The sequence below is a fragment of the Trachemys scripta genome, chromosome 8, assembly GCF_013100865.1.
Source record: "Trachemys scripta elegans isolate TJP31775 chromosome 8, CAS_Tse_1.0, whole genome shotgun sequence".
Lineage (NCBI taxonomy): Eukaryota > Metazoa > Chordata > Testudines > Emydidae > Trachemys > Trachemys scripta.
The window spans coordinates 105,130,604-105,153,663 of NC_048305.1; the positions used below are offsets into that span (position 1 = coordinate 105,130,604).

General features: G+C 52.9%; 2 protein-coding genes across 2 annotated transcripts in view; both read left to right on the forward strand.

Annotated features, from left to right (window-relative positions):
* The window catches only part of CCDC17 (coiled-coil domain containing 17), a 26,910-nt gene extending 16,998 nt beyond the window's left edge, over positions 1-9,912 (forward strand). Inside the window, exons 17-24 of the mRNA XM_034780108.1 lie at positions 51-208; positions 3,961-4,153; positions 4,688-4,780; positions 6,208-6,394; positions 6,498-6,604; positions 7,756-7,896; positions 8,788-8,942; positions 9,502-9,912. Of these exons, the coding sequence (XP_034635999.1) occupies positions 51-208; positions 3,961-4,153; positions 4,688-4,780; positions 6,208-6,394; positions 6,498-6,604; positions 7,756-7,896; positions 8,788-8,942; positions 9,502-9,748 (1,281 nt within the window). The 3' untranslated portion in view covers positions 9,749-9,912. The remainder of the gene's footprint in view (positions 1-50; positions 209-3,960; positions 4,154-4,687; positions 4,781-6,207; positions 6,395-6,497; positions 6,605-7,755; positions 7,897-8,787; positions 8,943-9,501) is intronic.
* Positions 9,913-22,993, forward strand: LOC117881320. Its single transcript, XM_034778428.1, has 10 exons — positions 9,913-9,942; positions 11,738-11,835; positions 11,962-12,174; positions 12,770-12,950; positions 14,832-15,014; positions 15,510-15,767; positions 16,697-16,765; positions 18,714-18,797; positions 20,220-20,333; positions 22,824-22,993. The coding sequence occupies exons 3-10, from the start codon at positions 12,041-12,043 to the stop codon at positions 22,851-22,853; spliced, it is 1,053 nt and encodes a 350-aa protein (XP_034634319.1). The 5' UTR covers positions 9,913-9,942; positions 11,738-11,835; positions 11,962-12,040; the 3' UTR covers positions 22,854-22,993.
* The last annotated feature ends 67 nt before the right edge of the window (positions 22,994-23,060 follow it).

The following is a 23,060-nucleotide window of genomic DNA, read 5'->3' on the forward strand; positions in this document are numbered from 1 at the left end:
CCACCCTGGCTGCTTTCTGTAATGAATGTGCGTTCTTCTCTTGATTACAGGTGTCCAGCCGCACAGCGCCCCCTGCAGGCAGCCTTCCAATCCAACGCCCTTTCCACCCTGCCCCCACCAGCCTGTACCTTTCTGCTCCTCCTTACGCTGGCTTTGTTGACCCGCCTCCTATTCAGGAACAGCATGTCCAGCACAAAACTAGTCAAAGGTGAGAAAGGGGATGGTCCAGCCCTTCCCCCCATTCCAGGAGTGGCCCTCCGGGAATGGGATTTCCCTTCCCCTCACCCTGAGTCAGGAAAATGATCAAAATGTAGTATTAAAAGGATGGAAAAACGCATAAACACAGCCCAAGGGTCGTGTGTGTGTGCGCGTGTGTGTGTGAATGCGCATATGTGGGTTTGTAGAATACATGGCACTACGGGGTGGTGAAAGGGTTTTATCAGCGCTCCTTTGGGGTGGCTGCATTACTCGTAGGTGACAAGCTCATCTGTGAGTTATGGGACCAACCCAAACAAGTTTTAGTAATAGACAGGAGTATTTGTATTACGGTCAGGTACACAGGCCCCAGGCAATCGGAGCCCTGTTGTGCCGGGTGCTGTACAGATGTATCCAAAGAGAGGTCCCTGGCCAAAGAGCTTATCGTCCAAATAGACAGAGATGGACAAAGGGCAGGAGGTACCGGCCCATGCCAGGCTTCTGTATATTCTGTGCATGCCTCACATGTTGCAGAAAAACTCTTTTTTAGGAATTGTAATGGGACTATTTCTTGTATCCCTCGACTTAAAAAGTCAGGCACCACAGAGGATACGTCTACACAGCAAAAAACATCCATTGGTAGCAAGAGCCCAGGTCAGCTGACTTGGGCTTGCACTGTGGGGCTAAAAATAGCAGTGCAGATGTTTGAGCTGGGGCTGGAGCCCGGGCTCTGAAACCCAGGTAAGAGGAAGGATCTTGGGGTCCAGCCTGAGCCCAAATGTCTACACTGCAATTTTTAGCCCTGCGGCGTGAGCTCGGGTCAGTTGATCTGATCTCTGAGCGCCGTTGCTGTGTAGACGTGCCCTTCGTTACCACAACTCCCTGTGCGCAGGGCTCGAGGGGAGCGAATAATGAAAGTTAGTAAATCTCAAACACCCCGAAAACAGTTCTCCTAGATATAATAGCCAGGGGGTTAAAGCCGGATACCTCAGGCCCTTCCAGGGCTAGCAGCTAGTGCTGGGTCCCTCAGGGGGGAAACCTGCCTTTCCCAGCAGAAGCAAGCCCCCGTTTCCAGCCTGCCTGGCCCCAGATATCTGACATTAAAGCCATAGCGTTGTTTGTCTGCAGAAGGTGTCCCTGGGGAAGAGCTAAATGGTGCCCTGCCTGGGCCTCAGACAGGGGGAATTTTGGGGTGGGAGGAGAGAGGCGTTTCTACATTTGAGGCAGGAGAAGGAAATGCCTCTCTGGTGGGTTGGTTTTGTACATGTGAGAGGAAGTGCTGGGGAGGGGGCAGAGTGCAGGTGAAGGGGGCAAAAGGGCAGGAATGTTAGAAACGTTTCAGCCAGCATTTCAGGGAGGACTACTTTTCGTATCCTTCCGCCTGTAACATTGAGAATCTTTGTACCACGAGTCTGTATGTATTTGCAGGGTAATTTTTTAGGATTCACAGCTCAATCCAGCTGCCGTTGACGTCAATGAGAGTTTTGGCTTTGAATGCAGTGGCAGCAGGTTCTGGGCCTTTGGACTGTGTGTTCTGTGAATGGTTTGAATGTGTCTTTTTTGGGGTCACACTATGAGTTTGGTTTTTTTAAAGGACCAATTTTTTGTTTTCTTTAAAGGCCTTTAAAGCCAGGTGCCTGATTTTTCAGCCATTTGCCCGTGTAAATGATAGAGGCTAAAACCCAGCACTCACGATTGCAGGCAAAACACCCACGACTGACAACTTTGCTTGAGCACAGACTGCAGGTCAGGGCCAGGTTCTGTGCTCCGACAGGATTAGCACATGGCGTGATGGGTACATTCTGTCATTTGCATGTGCAAATGCCTGTCTAGGTTTATTTGGTCCTGTCTCCGCACAGGGGGCTGGACTCGATGTCCTCTCAGGGTCCCTTCCAGCCCTGCATTTCTGTGGTTGTATGCCCGTGCATACTAAGCAGTGCTTGCCAATGCACGACGCCTGGCCTGGGGCAGCCATGCTTAAAGAAGGAGCCGCAGATGCATTACCAGCTTGCGAATGCTGCAGACTGTTTTTTATCCCAAGTTCAGACTGCTTTTCTGTTCTGAGCAGTAAACAGCAGCAGCAAGATCCTCCGCTGGTGTTAAAGATCAGTCTGCGTAGCTCCTGGCTCTGCACAGCCGTGCATTTTCCTCTGGTGGGGTAGAGCCTCCCCCCAGCCATGCTTTGGAATTTGCTCCCCTCGCTTGCTCTGACAGTGCTCAGGTTCCTTGGCCTTCCCAGCACACGGAGACGCCCCCAAGGCTCTCTCCTGGGGATAGCGGCGCTGAAGGGCTTGGTATTTTGGGGGGTCACTCTGACATTCGGTTAGGATAGACCCTACCCATTGGCTGTGTGCGTAGATTTTCCATGTGGGTCTCCAGGCATGTTCTGACGGGCGTGTGAATAACACCAGCAACGAGGGGTCCCGGGTTTGTGGGATCCCAGCCTGGGGAGAGTCCAGCTCCTCTTTCTCACCTTTGGTGGTTTTGGCCCCGGCTCTCACTGCTTAACAAAAGCTGTCTCTGATTCTCCGGGGTCTCTCTCTGCCTGACGCTAACCTGCTAATTTCTCCTCCCTGGGCTCTCCACTCGGGGTGACCCTGTCCCTGATCTAAGCATCCCCACCTTTGCTGCGTGCCTTCTCCCAGGTCATCTTTGTAGCTTAGCAGCTAGTGCCCTGTCCTTCCAAGCACACGTGGGCTGGGTCTCATTAGCTGCCCTGGTCCTTCCCACCTACACTGGCGGGGGCAGCCCTGTCCTGGCTCCGTAAGGGACCTCCCAGTTACCCTTCTGCCCTGCCTGGGATGGAAGGGGCTGTATAAATAGCCACCATGCAATGATGCCGGAAACGTGGCCGGTGCTAATTCAGTGAGCCCCGCATTCTGCAGAGCAGCCTGCATGTTCCGAGTCTGCCCCTCAGCGCTGGCCCTCAGCAGGCCAAGGGGTCAGTGCTGTCCCGAGGGGCCATGCCGTGCCAGCAGCACATCCCTGGCTTGCTCTTTAATGTCCCCGCCACCACCTACAAGCTGCTGACTCAGGGAGGGAAGCACAGGACAGCGCCAGGCACCCTGACGCCAGCACACACCCTGCGGGCCCCGCATATCCTGGGCACTGTACTGCAGCCAGTTCAGACGCTCCCTTCTTCCCATCCCCCTTTCCTCCTTCTCCCCCCACCCCCACTCTCACTTTTGGGTCCTGGCAGGAACCCAGAAGCTCAGGGATCACAGACCACTCCAAGGCCCTTGCAGGTAAAGACTGTTGGATTGTCTGGTTCTTCCCATTGGCCGCCTGTCTTTCTCCGTGCTGTGGGGCTGGGGACAGTAACGGGCCGTGCTGTAGCCTGGTCGTTCTGTGGGGCTGCGGCTGCTCAACCTGCCCCTGTTGTTCGACAGGTGACACCAGGTGCCCCCCAAATACAGCCCTGGAAGGGATGACGAGGAGTCTGGCTGCTGGCCGCCCTTTCGCAGGACCCAGGTCGCGCAGCTGCAGGCCACGAGGCCGGTGTCTCTCGCACTGGCCTGTGCTGGTCCCGCTTGGGTAAGGGGATGTGGCCCAGAGCATAAGGCCGTGGGAGAGTGGCCACTGAGCTCTCCAGGCCCTGAAGTGAGACGGGGAAGGGGGCTGGGGCCTTTCACCACTAGGCCTCTGCTCCATCTGTGCCCTCCTGGCTCTTGGAGGGTCTCCCCCAAGCCCCGCTGCTGAGCCAGCCCTCCCCTCACGAGACTGCTGCAGGGCCCAGCAATCAGTAATCAGGCCGAACCCTTTCAGGCGTGGTGGAGCAGCCCTTCGGGGCGGGAAGCTGACGGAGGCCCAGGAACGCAGGGTGCAGCCCCAGCAGGGAGAGCCCAGGAATGACGACAATGCGGGGAAGAGGTTGGGGTTCATCATAGACCGGGTGAAAGGCGCCCCGCTGGGAGACGGGGTCCTCAGGCTGACCGGCTATCACCAGAAAACGGGGCAGGTAGGACTCACCTCTGCATCTGAACATGGTCACTGCCAGGGTGAATGCACCAGCTGCCGGATCCCCAACCCCCTGGAGCAGCTGGTAAAGGACTCCCACCGGGAGCCGACGCTGTGTGCCTGGGGAATGGAGAGTCTGAATGTATCGACAGCACCGCCCCTGGGCCGGGGCTAGAGAGGAAGGTGCTGAAGAGAGGGATTATTTCCACGTCAGATGGGGCCGTTCAGGGGCACCCCGCACTTTGCTAGCTCTAGGCTTTCCTAAGAGGGGAGAGGGGCCCATTTGCCATCATAAGATATAGAAGGGACAGCAGTTCCACCCCCACAACCCCGGCCTGTTGGGCTCCAGGCCCATTTCATCCCTGCTCTGGCCCCTCCACCATTCAGGTGGGAGCAGATCACTTGCAGGGAGCTATTGCTTAATCGCTCCCTGTTGCTGCTCTGCAATGAAAACCTGCTCCACAGTCTGGAGCGTCACTCAGGACTTTACGGCTTCCCCTTGTTAATAGGTTTGTGTGTCTGTCTGTCTGTCCAGGTGATCAGCACCAGGAACTCCGGGATGACTTGCTACGCGACCCCTGTGAGATCCAACATTAAACTCGGCTACTTCATATTCGGGGAGCAGGAGGTAGCTTGACAGAACTTTGGGGTGTCACTTAAGGGGGGGGTTCCCCAAACTGAGGATTTCACAAGGTTGCCCCTGAGTCCTTGGCCACAGAGAGAGAGCAGGGGAGCCCTAGTCCAGATGGGTCCAAGCCGCTGAGTCCAGAATCAGTGACACAAGTCAAAATGACCCCCCCACAAGCTGAAGAGCAGCTGGGGAGAGTTCGGTACAACTCTGTTTGCCTTCCCTGACCGCAGCAGTCAGCCCCAGCGTGTGGGTGTCTGGGAGACTGAGCTCCGTCTGAACTGCACAGGGGCAGCCTGTTCCATGGGACGGCACCCCGACGGGTGTAGCCAGCAAAAGGAAACGTGCACATATTGATCGCTGCCCCAGCTCACAGTACACCCATAATTCCCCCAGCCCAGTACCCACAATGCACCTGTCTGACCCATTGCCCTGGCCTGCTCACAGCACACCCACAGTCCCCTAATGTCTAACCCTGCCAGACCACTGGCAATTTTGCCCTGTTCTTCCGTTGCCTATTCCATCGTGCCCATAAACCCCAGGCTGCTTGCAGTCTCCCCTTAGTGCCCCGTAGCACACCGCACGATCTCCGACGCAGGGTGCAGAGAGACTCAGCCGTGCACACTGCAGTTATTAGCTCTAATGATGAACAAAAAATACAACACCTGGTCCCGAGGTCTGGTTCCTGCAGGAGGTTGGGGTGTATTTGCAACAGGGGGACAGACGTCTGCTTCCTCTGCCCACAAGCCCATTCCTTCTGGGTGGTACCCACACGGTGGGCCCTGGCATGTGGAACACCCTTCTCCCCAGCTAGAACCCTGGCGGTGGGAGGTTTGGTCGCCGTGCCATGGGGGCCGTGACATCGCATTGCCCTCCTCTAGGCCCAGCAGGGCACAAGCAGGAAGGTGGCAGGTCCCTTCCTCTGAGGCATAAGGGCCATGCAGAGCCCAGCACGCCCCTGGGATGTTTCAGTGAGCAGGGCGGTGGGTGAGGGGCAGAGACTTCCCCGGTAGCCTGCAGAAGGGAGCGTTCTGAAAGCCATGCAGGGGCTGGCGAGGAAGCTGGCCCAGGAGACGTGCTTCCTCTTTGGGAAGGCTGGAGAACACAGCTCCTGGGTGAGGAGCGCAGACAGGGCAGTGGCTAGGGAAGGGGCATGGCTCTGTGGTTAAGACACCAGCCTGGGGCTCGGGAGCTCTGGGTTCAAATCCTGCCTGTGCCATGGACTCCCTGCATGACCCTGGGCCAGACCCTTACTCTCTCTCTGTGGGTCAGGAGCCGCCCTGCCCTGCCTTGCAGGGGCGTGTGAGGGGAAGTCCATTAGTGATTGTGTGGCGCTCAGACACGGCTGTGTAAGCTAGATGGGCACAGACCCCTTGGCCCGTTCAAGGGAGGTTTCTATAAACGCAGCCCCTCTCTCTCTCCCCCAGGTGACTTTCCTGGACCTGCTGCCGCAGGAGGACATGATCCTGATTGTCCGCTTTTACCACTGGCCCAGTGGAGGGGTGGCCACCACCCCGTGGGACCAGGGGTCGGGCGGGCAGCAGCTGCTGCTGGGAACTGATGCGTGGTTGGCTGCCTGGGCCATCCTCAGACTGACCAAGCCTGCTGGATCCGGTAAGCCGTCCATGCATATGGTGTCCCAGCCAGCCTGAGGCTTGGGGGCTCTGTTCCCAGCGAGAGACAGTGAAGTTAGTTTCTTTACATCCTGTCCTTACAGGTGTGGCGACGAAGGGGGGCCTAGGAGCAGTGACCTGGAACACGGGGCCCCACGATTTGACCCTGTATCATGGCCCTGTGCCTCCTGCCCATACACTCTCAGTCCTGGTAAGTCTGTCCCTGTCACTGGGCCAACAGACGCCGACATGATGGCCCTGGGGTTAACCCCATTGGAGGGTAATAATGGGACAAACAAGGCAGGCGGCTGAGGGCCCGATCCTGCCGTCCTCATTCTGGCAAAACTCCCATTGACTTGCTTGAGTAAGGATGGCATGAGCAGGGCCTTTGTGAACAGTGTCAGTCTATAGGGGATATATAAAGTGATGCCTATGGGACCACACTGGTTACTGCCGTGGGAAAGCGCAGCAGGTGTGTGGAGGCTTTCGCCTGGCACTAAAATATTCCCTCCTCGATTCCCTGATGTTTTTTCCATTTTGTTGTTGATCCGAATCCAGGCCCCTGGAGCAGGCAGATCTAAGCACCATGAATTAATGCATTTCTCCAGTTTTCCATTCCATCCGTTCAGGGTTGAAATTTGCCAGGAGAACAGTTTCCAGGTTGTTCCTGGTTGTTGTTGGGGAGCAAACACCATGGCATGGAAACAGAGAAATGTCTTTTTTGGCTGCAGGCCTTGGCAGGGCAGGCCTAGGCAATGCTGCTCCCAGCTCTTCTGAGGACATCGGCACAGAGATGTTGCAATGCCTTGGCTTACAGCATCACCTTTTGGCATTTTGGAGGGTTAGTTAAGCAGGGAGTTGAGAGAACAGGAACAGTGTTGGAAATACGGCCTGGAAGTTTATTTCTTTATGATGTCCTGGATTTCTGTCTCCCGCACGGGTTGACCCTCATAAGCTCCCCATAGTAGATTCCATCATCCCCCCTCGTTGGGGGCCAGTTCCCGTGTAACCCGGATGTGGGAAAGCTCATGGTCTGACTGGCTGGGCCTGAGTCTGTGCAAACGTAGGAAGGTTTGCGCCAGGCTCTGACGGCGAGAGGAGAGGGGGTTTGCCCAGGGCGAGTCCCAGCCACCGCTCCACAGGGACACGGCAGGGGCTCAGGACCTGGCTCGGCGTGTTTCTGGAAGGAGCTAGCGGAAGAGTGGCTGGAGGGCTCCTGTTCACGGGAGGCAGGACCAACCTGATCCCCTTGCTCAGCGCCAGCACAGACCCCACCTCTCAGGGCACAGCCAGCATCGCACCCTGACTGACTCCCCCTCCCCCCCCGCCTTGTCTCCGTGGGTGCGGCGTGGTGCCCGTCAGCCCGAGGAGCGGCAGCACAGGGGCTTCGAGCCATACGGCAGTGCCAGCGTGAGGCTGCACCTGTTCAGCGACGAGAAGCCGGAGCAGCCTTTCCCACCCGAGTCGCCAGTCCCTCTCAGCCAGCCGCAGGACTGGCCCTGGGTGAGTGCCCCAGTGCCCAGGTCCTGGGATCTCCAAGCAAAGCAGGAGGGCTGGGTCTCACCTGCCCACAGAGGGGTTCAGGGCAGGGTCAGGCCTGAGAGACAGGCAGAGTCTTGCCCTTGGCATGATTGCTGGAGTTATCCTGGCATTAGATGTCTCTCTTCTGACCTGGTCTGAGACTCCCACGTTCTGAGTGTGTCACTGCCGCACCCGCAGTCCGCTGAGCGGGAGAGAGACCACCGGGGGCTCAGCACGTGGCAGCCAACCAGCAGCCTTCATCCCACTGGCTTCTGATACGCCTCCAGACTTGGGCTGCCCCGTTTTCCCAAGGGCTTGGCTCTGAGGGAAAGGCGCTTTCAACCCCGAACCAGCAACTCCCCTGGCCCATAGCGGGGGTAGGCAGGCGCACTGGGAATGAAGCAGTCACTTATGAACAGGGCTGGAGTGGGCCCTAATAATAGGGAAACATGCTGCCTTGCTGGGATCTGCATTGGAGCCGGCATGCTCAGCCCTGGGCGGGGCGTCCCTCTGTCCTGACTCCTCTGGGGGTCCCCTCAGTTCAGCCAGGGAAGGAGGGAAGTGGGATCCATGTCCCCCTCTCCCTTGTGGGCCAGCGCAGCCTTTACTACAGTGCCCCCTGATGCTGCCCCGTGTTTCACTTTGTGTAGCGCCCACACACAGGAGATGTGGGGCTCGGAGCACCCCCACCTGTCCTCATAGAACCATACACCCAGAAGGGTCATCTTGTCTAACCCCTTGCCAAGAGGCAGGATCTTGTAGTCAGCAGTGACGGGCCCCATCTCATTCCTTGCCCGAAGAACGGGACCGACCCCCACGCCCCAGCTGGCGGCCAACACGGCTCTGCAGTAAGATCCGGCGCTGTCTTTGCAGGCGGCGTTCATCCATCACACCAGGGAGACGCCCGCCTCGGAGCCCTTCAGCGCCACAGACGGCTTCGACCTGTACATTGACGGGGCCCGGTTCCTGCCTGATGCCGTCACCATCACTAGGGTCGCTGGCCGGATCTTTGACAGCCACTACCACCAGTAAGGAGGAGCGATTTATGGGCTGTCACCAGGAGAGCGGGGCTTCCTCTTCTCTCTCAATGTGTCGTCTAGAGCTGTTGGGTCCAGCGGGGCAATGACAAGCCATGTGCCCTGAATCAGAACCAGGGCCTGGGGAGGTGCAGGCGGGCCACAAATGGTAATGAAAATGCGTGTACCTTAGTGCACGTGCAGATCCACGTTTACCTCTGCCCTGTGTAGACATGAGGGTCTCGTACCTTCATCACTGTGAATTCCTGACCTTGCGAATGCTGGGTCATGAAGTGGAGACTTCTGGGGACCCCATGGTGCGTGCTAGCCCTGCACAGAGACACGCTGCTCCCACTCCGCTCAGCAGGCGTAGGGTGGCTTGTCTAACCGGTGCGCGATGGATCTCAGTCCCGAATACACAAGGGTTGAAGTGATCCTAGTGCAGCATGTCGAGACACCCTCCCCCACCATCCCCAGTCTGAGCTCGGAGAACAGTGGAACAGCCCCAAACGTCTCTCCCGGGAGACATGGATCTTTGGTTTATGTTCTCTCCCCTGCCTTTTCCGTTCAGAATCGGGCCAGACATTTCCACCGCCATTGATTTGAGCAGCAATATCTTCGAGCCACTCTACAACTATCGCGTGGAGATCCGGAATCCACCAGTGCCGCCCTCCGCTACGCTCTTGCTAAAGGTCTGTGCCGCGGCCAGGCAGGTGACAGATGTCATCTCCCCGGCTGGCAGGATCTCCACAAGCCCTTGCTGTGTGGGGCAGGAGAGGGGAGCTGCTCTTCCCCTGCGAGTGACGGGACTGTACTGAGTTTGTGCAAGGTGCTGGCCCAGCTTTTCTCCCCGGGGGGCTCTGACTCGACACCGAGCTGCCTTTGATTCTTACAGCTCTACTCCCTGGATCGGTTCAGTTCCAAGCTCGTCCTGATCGGCTGGGCAGTTCTCAATCTCTTTGTGGAATCTGGGACGCACAGAGCCCCGGCTGCAGATTCCCAGGGGATCCAGGTGAGCCCCCCACGCTTTGGGAACAGGGCAGTGAGATCTGGTGAGCCACCTTGTGCTCTGGGGCAGGGCAGGTGGGTGGGGGTCTGGGAAAGTACCCCACACTCTGTGGTGGGGGGATCCGGGTGAGCTCCTCCATGCTCTTGGGCCAGGCGAGCTGGGGGATCATTCCTAGACAAATTAGAGGATTGGGCCAAAAGAAACCTGATGAGGTTCAACAAGGACAAGTGCGAGTCCTGCACTTAGGATGGAAGAATTCCATGCACTGCTACAGACTAGGGACCAAGTGGCTAGGAAGCAGTTCTGCAGAAAAGGACCTAGGGGTTACACTGGACAAGAAGCTGGATATGAGTCAACAGTGTGCCCTTGTTGCCAAGAAGGCTAACGGCATTCTGGGCTGTATAAATAGGGGCATTGCCAGCAGATCGAGGGATGCGATCGTTCCCCTCTAGTCGACATTGGTGAGGCCTCATCTGGAGTACTGTATCCAGTGTTGGTCCCCACACTACAAGACGGATGTGGAAAAATTGGAAAGAGTCCAACGGAGGGCAACAAAAATGATTAGGGGTCTGGAGCACATGACTTATGAGGAGAGGCTGAGGGAACTGGGATTGTTTAGTCTGCAGAAGAGAAGAATGAGGCGGGATTTGATAGCTGCTTTCAACTACCTGAAAGAGGGATCCAAAGAGGATGGATCTAGACTGTTCTCAGTGGTACCTGATGGCAGAACAAGGAGTAATGGTCTCAAGTTGCAGTGGGGGAGGTTTAGGTTGGATATTAGGAAACACTATTTCACTAGGAGGGTGGTGAAGCACTGGAATGGGTTACCTAGGGAGGTGATGGAATCTCCTTCCTTTAGAGGTTTTTAAGGTCAGGCTTGATAAAGCCCTGGCTGGGATGATTTAGTTGGGGTTGGTCCTGCTTTGAGCAGGGGGTTGGACTAGATGACCTCCTGAGGTCCCTTCTAACCCTGATAGTCTATGGGATAGCTCAGTGGTTTGAGCATTGGCCTGCTAAACCCAGGGTTGTGAGTTCAATCCTTGAGGGGGGCCACTTAGGGATCTGGGGTAAAATCAGTACTTGGTCCTGCTAGTGAAGGCAGAGGGCTGGACTTGATGACCTTTCAAAGTTCCTTCCAGTTCTAGGAGATAGGATATCTCCATTAATTTATTTATTATTTATGATTCTATGATCCGGGTGAGCTCCCCCGTGCTCTGGGGCGGGGCGAGGCGGGGGGGATCCGGGCGAGCTCCCCTGTGCTCTGGGGCGGGGCGAGGGTGGGGGAGCTCCCCCGGGCTCTGGGGCAGGCAGGGGGGATCTGGGCGAGCTCCCCCGGGCTCTGGGGCGGGCAGGGGGGATCTGGGCGAGCTCCCCGGGGCTCGGGGGCGGGGGGAGGGGGGGGGAGCTCCCCCCGGGCTCTGGGACAGGCAGGGGGGATCTGGGCGAGCGAGCTCCCCCGGGCTCTGGGGCGGGGCAAGGCTGGGGGGATCCGGACAAGCTGGATTGCTGTTGAAACCAGGAATCCAATGACCTCAGGGGCTTCCCAGGCCAAGGCTGGAGATCAGCTGTAGGCTTGGAACATGCTTAGGAGGCAGCACATTTTGCTAGTCCATGCCTGCAGAGTCACATTTTGCTAGTCCATGCCTGCAGGGTCACATTTTGCTAGTCCATGCCTGCCTCCAGGACAGTGGTGGGGGCAGCCGTGGGTTCGCAGAGCGATTTCTGCCCCTTCGGAGGGGGAAGCTGTGGCTAGCAGTGGAGAGTGGATCAAGTGACCTGTAGCTTTTGCTTTGATTAGGTCTCTCTGAACGAGGGTGCCCACCAGCTTCGCCTGTACCACAGTGGCCCTGCCACGGACCAGCCGTTCTCTGTCGGTGCCCTCACCTCCGCAGGACGGTAACCCCTGGCGCCTGGCTCCCGGCCAGCTCACTCCCTTCTTGTGTGTGTCTTGTCTCTGTAACGTCCCGCGCTTTGCTGTGGACTATGCAGGCTCTCACCCCTGTGCCGCTCCTCTCCCCACAGGTATGTCCCATGTGCCAGCCTGCTAGTCAGGCTGCTCAAAGCCCCCGTGGACTCCAGCCATCAAACCCTGCAGAGAAGCATGGTTCCCCAGGGGGACTGGGTCAGACTCGGCCTCTTCCAGCCCAGGCCTGACTATTCAGATGGGATCTATTATTCAGACTCGGTCGTGCCCACCGCCGGGGAGAGGTGCCTCTACAGCGCCATGGGAAACAGGTGAGCTGGTGCCGGGGGCCTGAGAAAAATGAGCTTTTCTTCTTTCGGCTTATTCGTGTGGGTGAATTTGCTGCCCCTGAAAGGACAGGGACAGCAGGGGCACTGACACAGCATTGCTAGCACTGTGTGCCACCAGCTCGAATGCAGGAAGGTTCCCCCCCCTGCTGCTCTGCCAGTGCCTCTCAATCCTGATCTGCAGCCCCTGCTACCCGGGGCTCCCCCAAGACATCTCAGTCTTGACCCGCAGCCTCCCCTCCATTATTTCAGTCTTGAGACACGCTCCCACCAGCTCTCCCGATCTTTTCCAGACCTGCAGCCCACTCCAGCTCACTAGTGCCTCGGTCCTGACCAACAGCCCCTCTGCAGTTCCAGTCTTGGACCTTTTCTAAGCAGACTGGGTGATGTAATCTTTTGTCACCCCCATGGATGGTTCCAGCCAGGCAGCGTCTGTCTCCCAGTGCTTCTCTCTGGGCCTGAGTGAGAGGTGTGGGGTGTTGCTTTGAGATGGATGGAGCACTTCTCTCTGCAGCCTTTCCTGACTTTATGCCTCTGTTCAACGTCGTGGCTTTCTGTTCACTTCCCGCCCCGTGCTCAGGTCTGCAGTGCTGGTTCGGGAGATTGTCCCTCAGCTTGCGGGAAACGAAGGCCTGGAGCTGAATACAGATGCGGAGATCTCTACTTGGATCAAAGAGAAACTGACCAGGACGATGGACTGCAGCCCTCAGCCTTTCAATCTTACCTATGTCTCTCGATACCTCCCTACATACGGCATTAAGGTGACCAGCAAACGGGTATAGTGAAATGTACTGGCTAATGCCTGTGTGGGGGCCTGTCCTCTTCTGGGTGAAATAAGAAATATTTGGCTGTGTATCATTGGCCCTATACTGCTCATGGGTAGCAGAGACCTTCCTTTATCATAAAGGCCAGTGTCTTTGAGCAAGAGGGTCTGAATTCTACCTCTACTGTTGCCGTGAAATCCTAGTTGGCTACAGATTTGGAGCAATAGTACGTACAGTAGAACCTCCGAGTTATGGACACCTCGGGGATGGAGGTTGTTCCTAACGCTGAACAAAACGTTCTGGTTCTTTTGAAAGTTTACAGCTGGACATTGACTTAACACAGCTTTGAAACTTTACCATCCAGAAGAAAAATGCTGCTTTTAACCATCTTAATTTAAATGAAACAACACAGAAACAGTTTCCTTACCCTGTCAAATCTTTTTTTTTTTAAACTTTCCCTTTATTTGTTAGTAGTTTACTTTTAAACACAGCACTCGTCTGTATTAGTGTGTTTGGTTTTTTGGGTCTCTACTGCTGCCTGATGGTGTACTTCAGGTTCCAAACGAGGGGTGTGGTTGATCGGTCAGTTTGTAGCTCTGGTCTTCATAACTCTGAGGTTCTACCGTGGCTGTGACTTCAAAATATAGCACCTGAGGCAGCACGAAATGTTTCACCGTTGCATGCCATCCGTCTACACTCCCCAGTTCCTGCCCGAGTGGAAGGATTTGAGCCTCAGAAAAATTGAGGAACCGGCCATGTCTTTTCCTTATCCTGCAGCCGAACGACCAGTGCATCAGTAGACATTGCCCCAGGCGAGTGCATTGATTTAGTGCAGCTACTTAGGGAATCTCACTCTCCCGTCCAAGTACTGACCTGATTCTGCTCAGCTTGTGAGAGCTGACAGGAGTCATCAGCCCTGTCTTTTGGATAAGATGTAAAACCAGGGTGCTGATTGCTTGGGAGAGTTAAAGAGCCCATGGCAATTTTGCAAGATGAAAGGGGTAACCCCCAAAATTCTAACTCCGGTAATTGCATGCTGCCTGCCTGAATTCCCCTGCAGGTCCAATTGCATCTCATAGTCTTAAATGATTGTATCGTGTCCTGGTGGACATTGGAATTGGGCTTATAAAGAGAGAGGTTGGTGCTGAGGTCAGGATTGTCTTGCAGGTGATTCAAGGAGTGTGTTTCTCAGTCCGAGAACAGCTGTTGGGCCCCACATAGGTAATGGAATGGCTGTACTATTCGCTTGCTTCAATAATCTGATTGTTCTCCTGGCACCAGGGGAGAGTGTCCAAGACCATGATCAGTGCAAAGGGTTTCGTTCCACACACCTGCTGTGTTTGTGTAGGTTCCACACGGGGCTAGGATGGAGCTGGTCCCAGGTGATACGCAGAGACACACTGCACGCATCCTGCTTTGGGGCCCCACCGCTTTCTAGAGAATTTAAGATTTTATTCCCCCCGCGCCTCCTCCCCCCACCCCTCCCACCCCAAAAAAAGAAGTTTCCACCCTTTGTGGTTGCAAAGGAAACCAGGCCGGGGTTATCTGGCTGAGACGCAGAGACACGGAGTCTGGAATCAGGAGTCGGAAGTAGAGGCGCACTGCCCTCACGTCATTGCTAAACCCTGCCAATGACTTCACCAATGTCAGTCGTTAACTAGTCCACTTTCGGTCACTCTAGCAGAACCATCCAACTGTTTCGGAATTGACAGTACAATTTGAGAGGTGTTTCCCTTTCCTTTCCCCCAATCAGACTCCTGGTTTTGTGGGGCAGTTCTGACCATCCATTCGTGGTGTGCAGCCTTTATTAGTCCATCCACATACGGTCTCTTGATTACAAATGTCCCTGGTTGATCTCTTTGTTCTCGGTTGTTCCAGTTTGCAGTGGATGGTGCCAAGAATCTACCCTGGTCTGGTTTGACGGTGGCTCATTTCTGCTTCAATCCCCCTGGGGCCTTTTATTTTGGGAGGCCCTGGCTAAAATACGATCGTCCTGTCTTTGTGGAGAAGCTTGACCTTGATAGCTACCAGCGATGGCCTGTGTGGCTGGATGGATTCAAGGTAATGCTTTCTGCAGGGGCTTCATTTACATAGGAACATAAAGAGAGAAAATAGAGTGGGTCGAGATAGTTGGTTGTCCTGATACAATGCATCTGATGAGGCTCTAAGCAACCTGCAACGTAACGTCTTAAATATACGTTGCAATGTAGCTTGAGCCAGCGTCAACATTAAAACCCTGCCTTGCTCGCAGAGAGAACCTGGAGATACAGGCTTTGAAGGGCAGTCGACTCGGGCCCTGTCAGACCAAGAGGCATGGTGTGAACTCCCACGCAGGGTCAGAGGACCCTGGTTTTGCAGATAGGACAAACGAAAGCTCAGCAGTCACCTCATGAGTCAGAACCCAGGCTGCCAGCTGCTCAAGCCACCGGTCCATTAGGTTATGCACTGAAGTGTTTGGTTTTTAAGGAACAGAACTTGCCCCTCGGCCCATGAAATGGTCTCCAGTTTCTTTATCAGTTTTTAGTTTTCCACAGCTAATGTTTTCTTTCCTTCCAGTCCTTTCCCCAGAGGATTTACAATGAGTATCTAACGGTGATTATCCACCTGTACGAAGTCCTGGTGAACCCTGAGCCAGACACTCCGGGCAAAAAGGCAGCCACCAGACCTGTGCCGAGAGGAATCATGAGGAAAGAGGGCGAAAGGCTGCGCTATGCACTGGGGAGTGAAGCGTGGGCTATTCTCCAAGTGTTCTCTAGTGGCTACTGCAACACTGATGTTTATCAGCTGCCTCTGTACCACGGGGCTCCCAGCCAGGTACAGACCAGTTCTCATCAGAGCCCTACTGGTGTTCAATGCAGCTCTCCTGCGTGCCTTCATGCTTTGCGGTAGCACCTTTGGGATGAAAAGTGCTGCACAGAGAGAAGGGTTCCTTTCCTCTTCCCTTGCTAGTCAGGGTCCCTTATTACTCAGCATCATCGTCTCAAGTGCCCTAGTCTTTAAGGATTATGATGTCATGTTTGCTACGGTAGTGCCCAAGGACCAGCCAAGGGTGGGACAATCGGGCATTGTACAGACACAAAGCAGCAGTCACTGTCCTGAAGAGCTTACACTCTAAGGATACATTTACACAGGGATCAAAAACCCACAGCTGGCAGGGTCCCCGCCTCACAGGGCCCCAGAGCTCAGGCACCAGTCTGAGCCCAAACGTCTACACAGCAATTTTCCAGGCCAGCTGACCTGGGCCAGCTGTGGATTTTTATCCCGGTGTCGACATACTCTCCTTCCCCCTCCCTGTGTGGGCTACTAGGGTAACACATCTGCAGAGCGAACAGTGTGATGGCAGCAAAGGGCATGTTAGTGCCACAGGGTTTTGGAGTGAGGGGCTGGGGGTTAATTTGGAGGAAATCAGCTAAATGGAAAGAGACGTGACGGGAGAGGGGACATTAAGTGAAGGGGACAGCGCAGGTGGGTCATGTGTGGGCGTGACACTGAGGTGAAATGCTTCTGAGGGATGGAGAAACAGCCGATCAGCACAGGGCAGAGAAAGTCCAGTCTCAGAAGTTCTCGGACTGGCCAAAGGTCCCATCTTTGGCTGCTTCTGCAGCTGCTCCTCCCCACTGGACTCATCTTGTGCCGCCCTTGGGGCGAATGATTCGGGTGGGGAAGGAGGCGACACTGCAGTTGCTGTTGTGTGTGCAGACTAGTTCTTCAGCTAAGTGTGAGAGTTGCTCATGTTCCAACAGAACATTGTGATCTCCTTCTCCCAAGGGACGTGTGCCAGCGTTACGCAGGAGCTGGCGAACAGGAAAGTGGTGAGTCATCATGCCACGCCAGTGCACTGTGTTTAATCACCGTGCAATAGTGAGATGCGTCTACAGTGTTAAGGCTGGGATGAAAAATGACCTGTAAAAATGACTCCTGATCCACCCCACTGCATGGTCAAATTCCCCTTGATGCCAATTGGGTCAGAACTGGGGCCTTAAAGGAGTAAAAATGTTGTTAGCTCTGCAGAGCCAATGGAGCTCTGCATGAACCACCTGGCTTTTTTCCCGCTTCAGGCCTCAGCACTGTCCTGTATGTGCCAGCTGCACAATAGAACTGTTCCCCTGGGGACAGGCAGAACAGACCCGTCTGTGCTCAGTTCCAGGTTGAGTTTTGTAGTGCGGGCAAGTAGAAAACTCATCGTTAGCCCTGTGGCGGGGCGATGACTCACTGGCGCAGCGCCTCCTGCTGGTCATCCTGGGAACTAGCCCTTCCAGCCTCTGGAGCGCCCTCTGCAGGCCGGTGTCTCGCCTACTGCTGGCCCCCATGTCCCTCCTGGACCCCAGTGCCCTTTACATCAGGGTTCTGCCCCCAAGGAGCAACCCACAATCTGGGTCTCTCCACCCAGGGGATCCCCCAACCCCCTAGTCCCACCTCGCCTCAGTGGCTACTGCCAGTCGTCGTCTAGCCCCCGCCCCCTGGGGCAGATGCAGTCTGTAATCCCCTCATCATCGGCAAGGGGGGGCTGCCCCTCTGCAGCCCCAGTGCCCTTTGTGGGCCCTTAACTCAGCCTGCGGCTTTGCGAGGCTGGAGCTCCCCAGCACTGCTCCACCCTAGGTACCCTCCTCAGCTTCCCAGGCAGCCCGGTCCGTCTCTCTCTGAAAGCTAGAGAGAGAGTCTTAGCTCCTGGCCCACTGCCCTCTTATAAGGGCCAGCTGGGCCCTGATTGAGCTGGCCACAGCTGCGGCTGCTTCCCCAATCAGCCCAGCTTTCCCAGTTGCAGCCCTCTCCCGGGCTGCTTTTAACCCCTCTTGACTGGGTCTTTACACAAGCCCTCTGAAGTGAAATCATCGAGACTAAATGTTACCTCCCCCATCCTGCAGAGCCCTTACCCTGAAACATGAGTATTTTCAAACTGCTCATGAGCTTGGAGGAATCAAAGGCCCATTAGCCCTCCCAACTGGTTTTCGTTGTTTGAAATGTCAGAGGTGCTGGGTGGATTTTAATGTATTCTGCTGTTTAGCACCCTTTGGCAAAGTGTAAAAACAATGATTTCTTCGGTAGGTCAGAAGCGGTTTCTCTTTAATTTTTCCTCCAACACTGAACTTTATTGTGGTCTGATGTCTATTGATGCGCCAATCTGTTTGCAAGTACAACACAGATACATGTCAGTCTCGGACCAAATGCTTCTAGGCTTGTCCCAAATTTGAATGCTTTTTATGCCTCCTATCTATAGAGAGACGCTGTCTCCGAAGCAGACTATATTACGTACAAAAAGTCTGGTGCTGCGGTTTAAGAGGTACCAATGAGTTGAGCATAGACACCCTTCTTAAATTCCTGCATGATATACAGCCGAGCCCCGCGTCACTCACATGCCAGAGCTTTGATGGAGCACTCCACGGCCTTTCGCTTCATCTCATTCACAGCTGTGCACAGTGATGTCTGTGGGCTGCCTAGAGAATACTGATTGAGTGACATTTTATACCTACTTTGCACCAGGGTCGTAATCTCCTTTAGGAAGTTAAAATGGATCTCCCCAGGTGCGCTCGCTTTGGCACAGAGCCCCTGTGCCTGTCCAGGCCAACGTAGTGCAACTATCAGGCGTGCAAAGAGCAGATTTTTGAGAGCGCGGAATCCATAACCTGGCCAAGTCATTCCCCTAGTCAGTGTCACAGTGAGATCAGCTAGGAGCCAAGGGTTTTTAAAATCTGACTCCAAGGGTGGGTGCTGTTCAGTTCTCCCCAAACACCAGGCTGACCAGCGTTCTCCATCTCACAGATTGAACTGGTGAGAGGGGCATCGGTGGTTGTCCGTCTAGCAGATGGTAGGCGGGATGAAGAGCTTAGCCTGCCCCCCAAACAGGTGAGCATTATGATGCGGCGGTGTTAGTAGAGGGGTGTAGGCGTCCTCCTTTGAACTGAATTGGCACTTGGCCATAGGATTTCCTCACCCTTGATGCTACCAATGAACATAAGGAGGTAGACCCCACTTGTGTAGAAATTTGTCCAGGAAACCAGGGTGCCACCACTTTCGGGAGCATGTGCCATGGTGGTCAAGAGACCCAGTTTAGGGCTTAGCTAAAGAACAGAATTGCTAACAACACGTCACTGCCCAGTAGCATTGCTCAGTACTTGCAAGAAGAGTGGTGCTTGGAGAATCCGCACCAGCATGGGAACACTGATTGGGGGCAGGGGGTTAGCTGTGGATTTTCTTGGAGGGAGCACAGGTGCGTTCCCACACTAGTACCCGAGTTATTCACAATTCAGACTCTAAGCAGCCAGCCACAACTCACCACTATTAATGGCAGTAGCATGCACATGACGGAATAGACCCCCCTACTTCAGAATATCTGACTGCAATGGAAGATACTTGCTACAAAAGCCGGAAGTACTGGTTATTACAAGACCTCTAGAAGGAGTGTCAATAGCAGAGTGAAAAAAATAGACTGAAGAGAACTTCCACAAGCTTGTTTACGCTTTGAACATTACAGGATGTGTAGTAATTACCTCTACTTTCACCTAAAGGAGGGAAAGAGGACTGTGGTTAAAGAGCATATAACCTCGGAGCCTGAACACCCACGTTTTACTGTCACACACTACGACCTTAAAAATCACTTGAGGTCTGATTATCCCTTCTCCCCTTCAATCAGCAATAGGGAGGTAGAGGAAGTTTGGGTTTTGTGTGTGTGTGTGTGTGTGTGTGTGTATATATATATATATATATATATATATCGCTAAAAGGAGGGTGAAATTAAAGCGTAAATTGGAAGAATTTCTTGCTGTATTATGCTTGGTACTTAACTTGACTAGCCCCCATCAGCAGGGTTTATTGACAATAGCAAGAAAAAAAAGTCAGACTTCCTGCAAAGGGACTAGGTTTATGAAGGGAGGGAATGCCTTCCTGTATTCCTATTTAAATAATTTAATGAGGTTGTATACATACCCATCTGTCCAGCTAGTTTTCTAGTTACCTGGTCTAGAAGTAAACACTGAACCCTAGTTTCCAAGACAGTATCTTTGAGATCCAGCACCACTGAATGTTTGGGACTCTTAGATTAACAAGATTATATGCACCTCATCACTACCCCAGTAAGACATTCTTTTACATGTACCCAAGCAGTGTTTCTAAACAACCGGTCACTGGAGTGGTGCTGGTGCATGAAATCTCCCTGACGGTTTAGCAAGCAAGCCGGTCCCTGCTATCAAAAATGTTCAAAAACACTGCACAATTGAAGCTCTCTTTTAAGTTTCCCCACTGTGTTAGCCTTCCATATTTTAACCTCAGGGTATCAATCAGTCCTACCTCCCCAAGGAAGGCATACAGTTTTACAAGAAGGAGCCCGGTGGTGCTAAAGTTACAGATCTGATGCCACAGGAGAAGGCAGAAACCCAGCAAGAGGTAAGAAACCAATGTTAACTGTATTAACCTTCTTTGACAATCTAATTGGTTTGGTGGATGGGGGAATGCAGTGGACATAATATACCTGGACTTTAGCAAGGCTTTTGACACACTCCCCCCACATTCTCATAAGCAAGCTGGAGAAATGCAGGCTTGGTAGAATATTAAATAGATACATAATTAGTTAAACAACCACAAACAGTAACTATTAGTGGAATGATATCAGATTGGAAAGAGGTCACAAGTGGTGTTCCACGTAAATCTGTTGGGGCTCTGGTGGTGGTAACATTTTTATTAATGATCTGAACATGGTAATAGAGACCATACTGATTACAACTGCAGCTGACAGAGTTGGGGGGTTACAACCCATTTGGAGGATATAGCTAAAATTCAAAGGGATCTTGATAAATTTGGAGAACGAGGCTATAGCCAACAAAATGACATTCGGCAAAGACAAATGTAAGGGGTTACACTTGGTTTTCACCAAGAAGGTTGGTGGTGATTGGACCTCTAACATAGTGAATGCCAGTAAAATAGGAAAAGAACAAGTTAAAAATTACTTGAACAAGCTAGATAATGTCAAATCACCAGGGTCTGATTAAATGCATCCTAGAATACTCAAGGAGCTGACTGAGGAGAGATCTGAGCTATTAGCAATTATCTTTGAAAAGTCATGGAAGACCGGAGAGATTCCAGATGAGTGAAAAAGGGCAAATAGGGTGCCAATCTATAAAAAGGGAAATAAGGACAACCTGGGGAATTACAGGCCAGTCAGCTTAACTTCTGTACCTGGAAAGATAATTGAGCAAATAATGAAGCAATCAAATTTGCAAACATCTAAAAGATAAGGTGATAAGTAACAGCATGGATTTGTCAAGAACAAATTGTCAAACCACTCTGACAGCTTTCTTTGACAGGGTAACAAGCTTTGTGGATGGGGGAAAGCAGTAGATGGGGTATATAGTATCTCCTCACGTTAAAGTTGTCCTGGTTAACCTTGTTTCATTGCTGATCAATTAAGGAACATGCTCGTTTAAAGTTGTGTAATGCTCCCTTCTAATGTTGTTTGGCAGTTGCCTGCTTTGTCTACTGCTTGCAGAAAGAGCAGCCTGTTGCAGCTAGTTGGTGGGGGCTTGGACCCAGTATGGACTGGCAGCCCCCTCTCAGCTGTCTGCTGTGTCCCTCCCCCCACTGCCATGTGCTGCTCCCCAAGACTCCTGCTTGCTGTGCTGGGGGGAGGAAAGGATGAGGGGAGCTAATGTTAAGGTGTCTCCCTGCACCCTGCTTACCCCATCTTCCATAGAGCAGGACTCAGGACAGAGGGAACTGGTAGCAGCTGCAGTCTCAGCAAGCTGATTAACTAACAAGGCAGTGTGCAGATCTCCCTCCATTCCTGCTGCCTTGCGGAGTAACTGCTAGTTCATCATTTAGCAGTAAGGGAAATATCCCACCCTCCGACTCCTCCACTTCAACCAAGCTTCACAATCATCATCACTGTGTGCCAGTATTAAATTGTTTGTTTGAAATGTGGAGTATGTATGTATAGTCTTTTGTCTGGTGAAAAACAATTCCCTGAAGCCTAACCCCCTCATTTACATTATTCTTATGGGGAAATTGGAGTGGACATTTTCAACAAGATGCTGGATATCCATCTTGACAGGGGGTTAGACTAGAGGTAGAGTTACATCATTTGTGGTCCTTCTCACCCTATGGTTTTATTAACTGACAAAACCAAACCTACAGTTGGGTTAGTAACATCACATTCTCTTGCAGAATGGAGACAGCCTCCCTTCTTTTCACACCCACTCACACTCTGCACCAGGGCTTTCCCAACTTCTAGTTCCTATGAAGAGTTTACAATCTGGTTGCCTTTCATAAAGTGGACAAGATACAAAGTGCATGACTAATATTTAACAGGACCTAAGGATTTAACATTAGATTAAAAACATATTACAGATTTGCTGCCACCTTGTAAAGAAAGTCAGACCCCCTGAATTGGTGGTAGCTCCTGGAACCAGAGATTGTTGAAGTGCAATAACCAGTTTGACAGCAGTCACCTCTTCAGCAAGTGCAGAGAGAATAGTTTCAGGGCCTAGTTAGTTCATTCAAAGTTAAATCAGAGAGTTGGGGGGAGAGAGAGAGAGAAGACAGACAGGAAACTTGTTTTCTCATTTTAGTCTATTAATAAAAACTCGATAGAGAATGATCTTAGAGGACCCACCCAGAATCAGCTCAATTCACTAATGCTGCTTTTGTTTAGTTTAATAAATTGGTTTAATATAAAAAACATTGAAAAGACCTTTAGTTAAAGCTTCTTTAAATAATAAAAATACCATTTTAAAAGGGGGTTTCTGTGCATTTTAACTTGCATTTCTGTTCACCATTTACTATCAGAAGGGATAGGAAAAGCAAAGAACTTAACTCTAGAGGCATCCTGTGCCTTTTAAAAAGGCATGTTTTGTCTGTAATGCCTCAGTTTTCTCATTTCAGGCCTGGCTGTTAATTCTAGATCACATCTAGTGGTCCAGGAAGAAGACAGTTTACTTTCTAGATCAGCCAAGCAAGACAACCATGCCATTTACGTCATTGCAGGCTTCAAGTAGCAGGGTCAAGCTCCTTGGGACATTTTGTTCACAGCACTCTAGAGATGAGAATTTGTTCATCTATACTGTTGCACCAGTGTAATTGTGCTTTATAGCAGGACCATGACTCAGCCCTCTTGAGGAA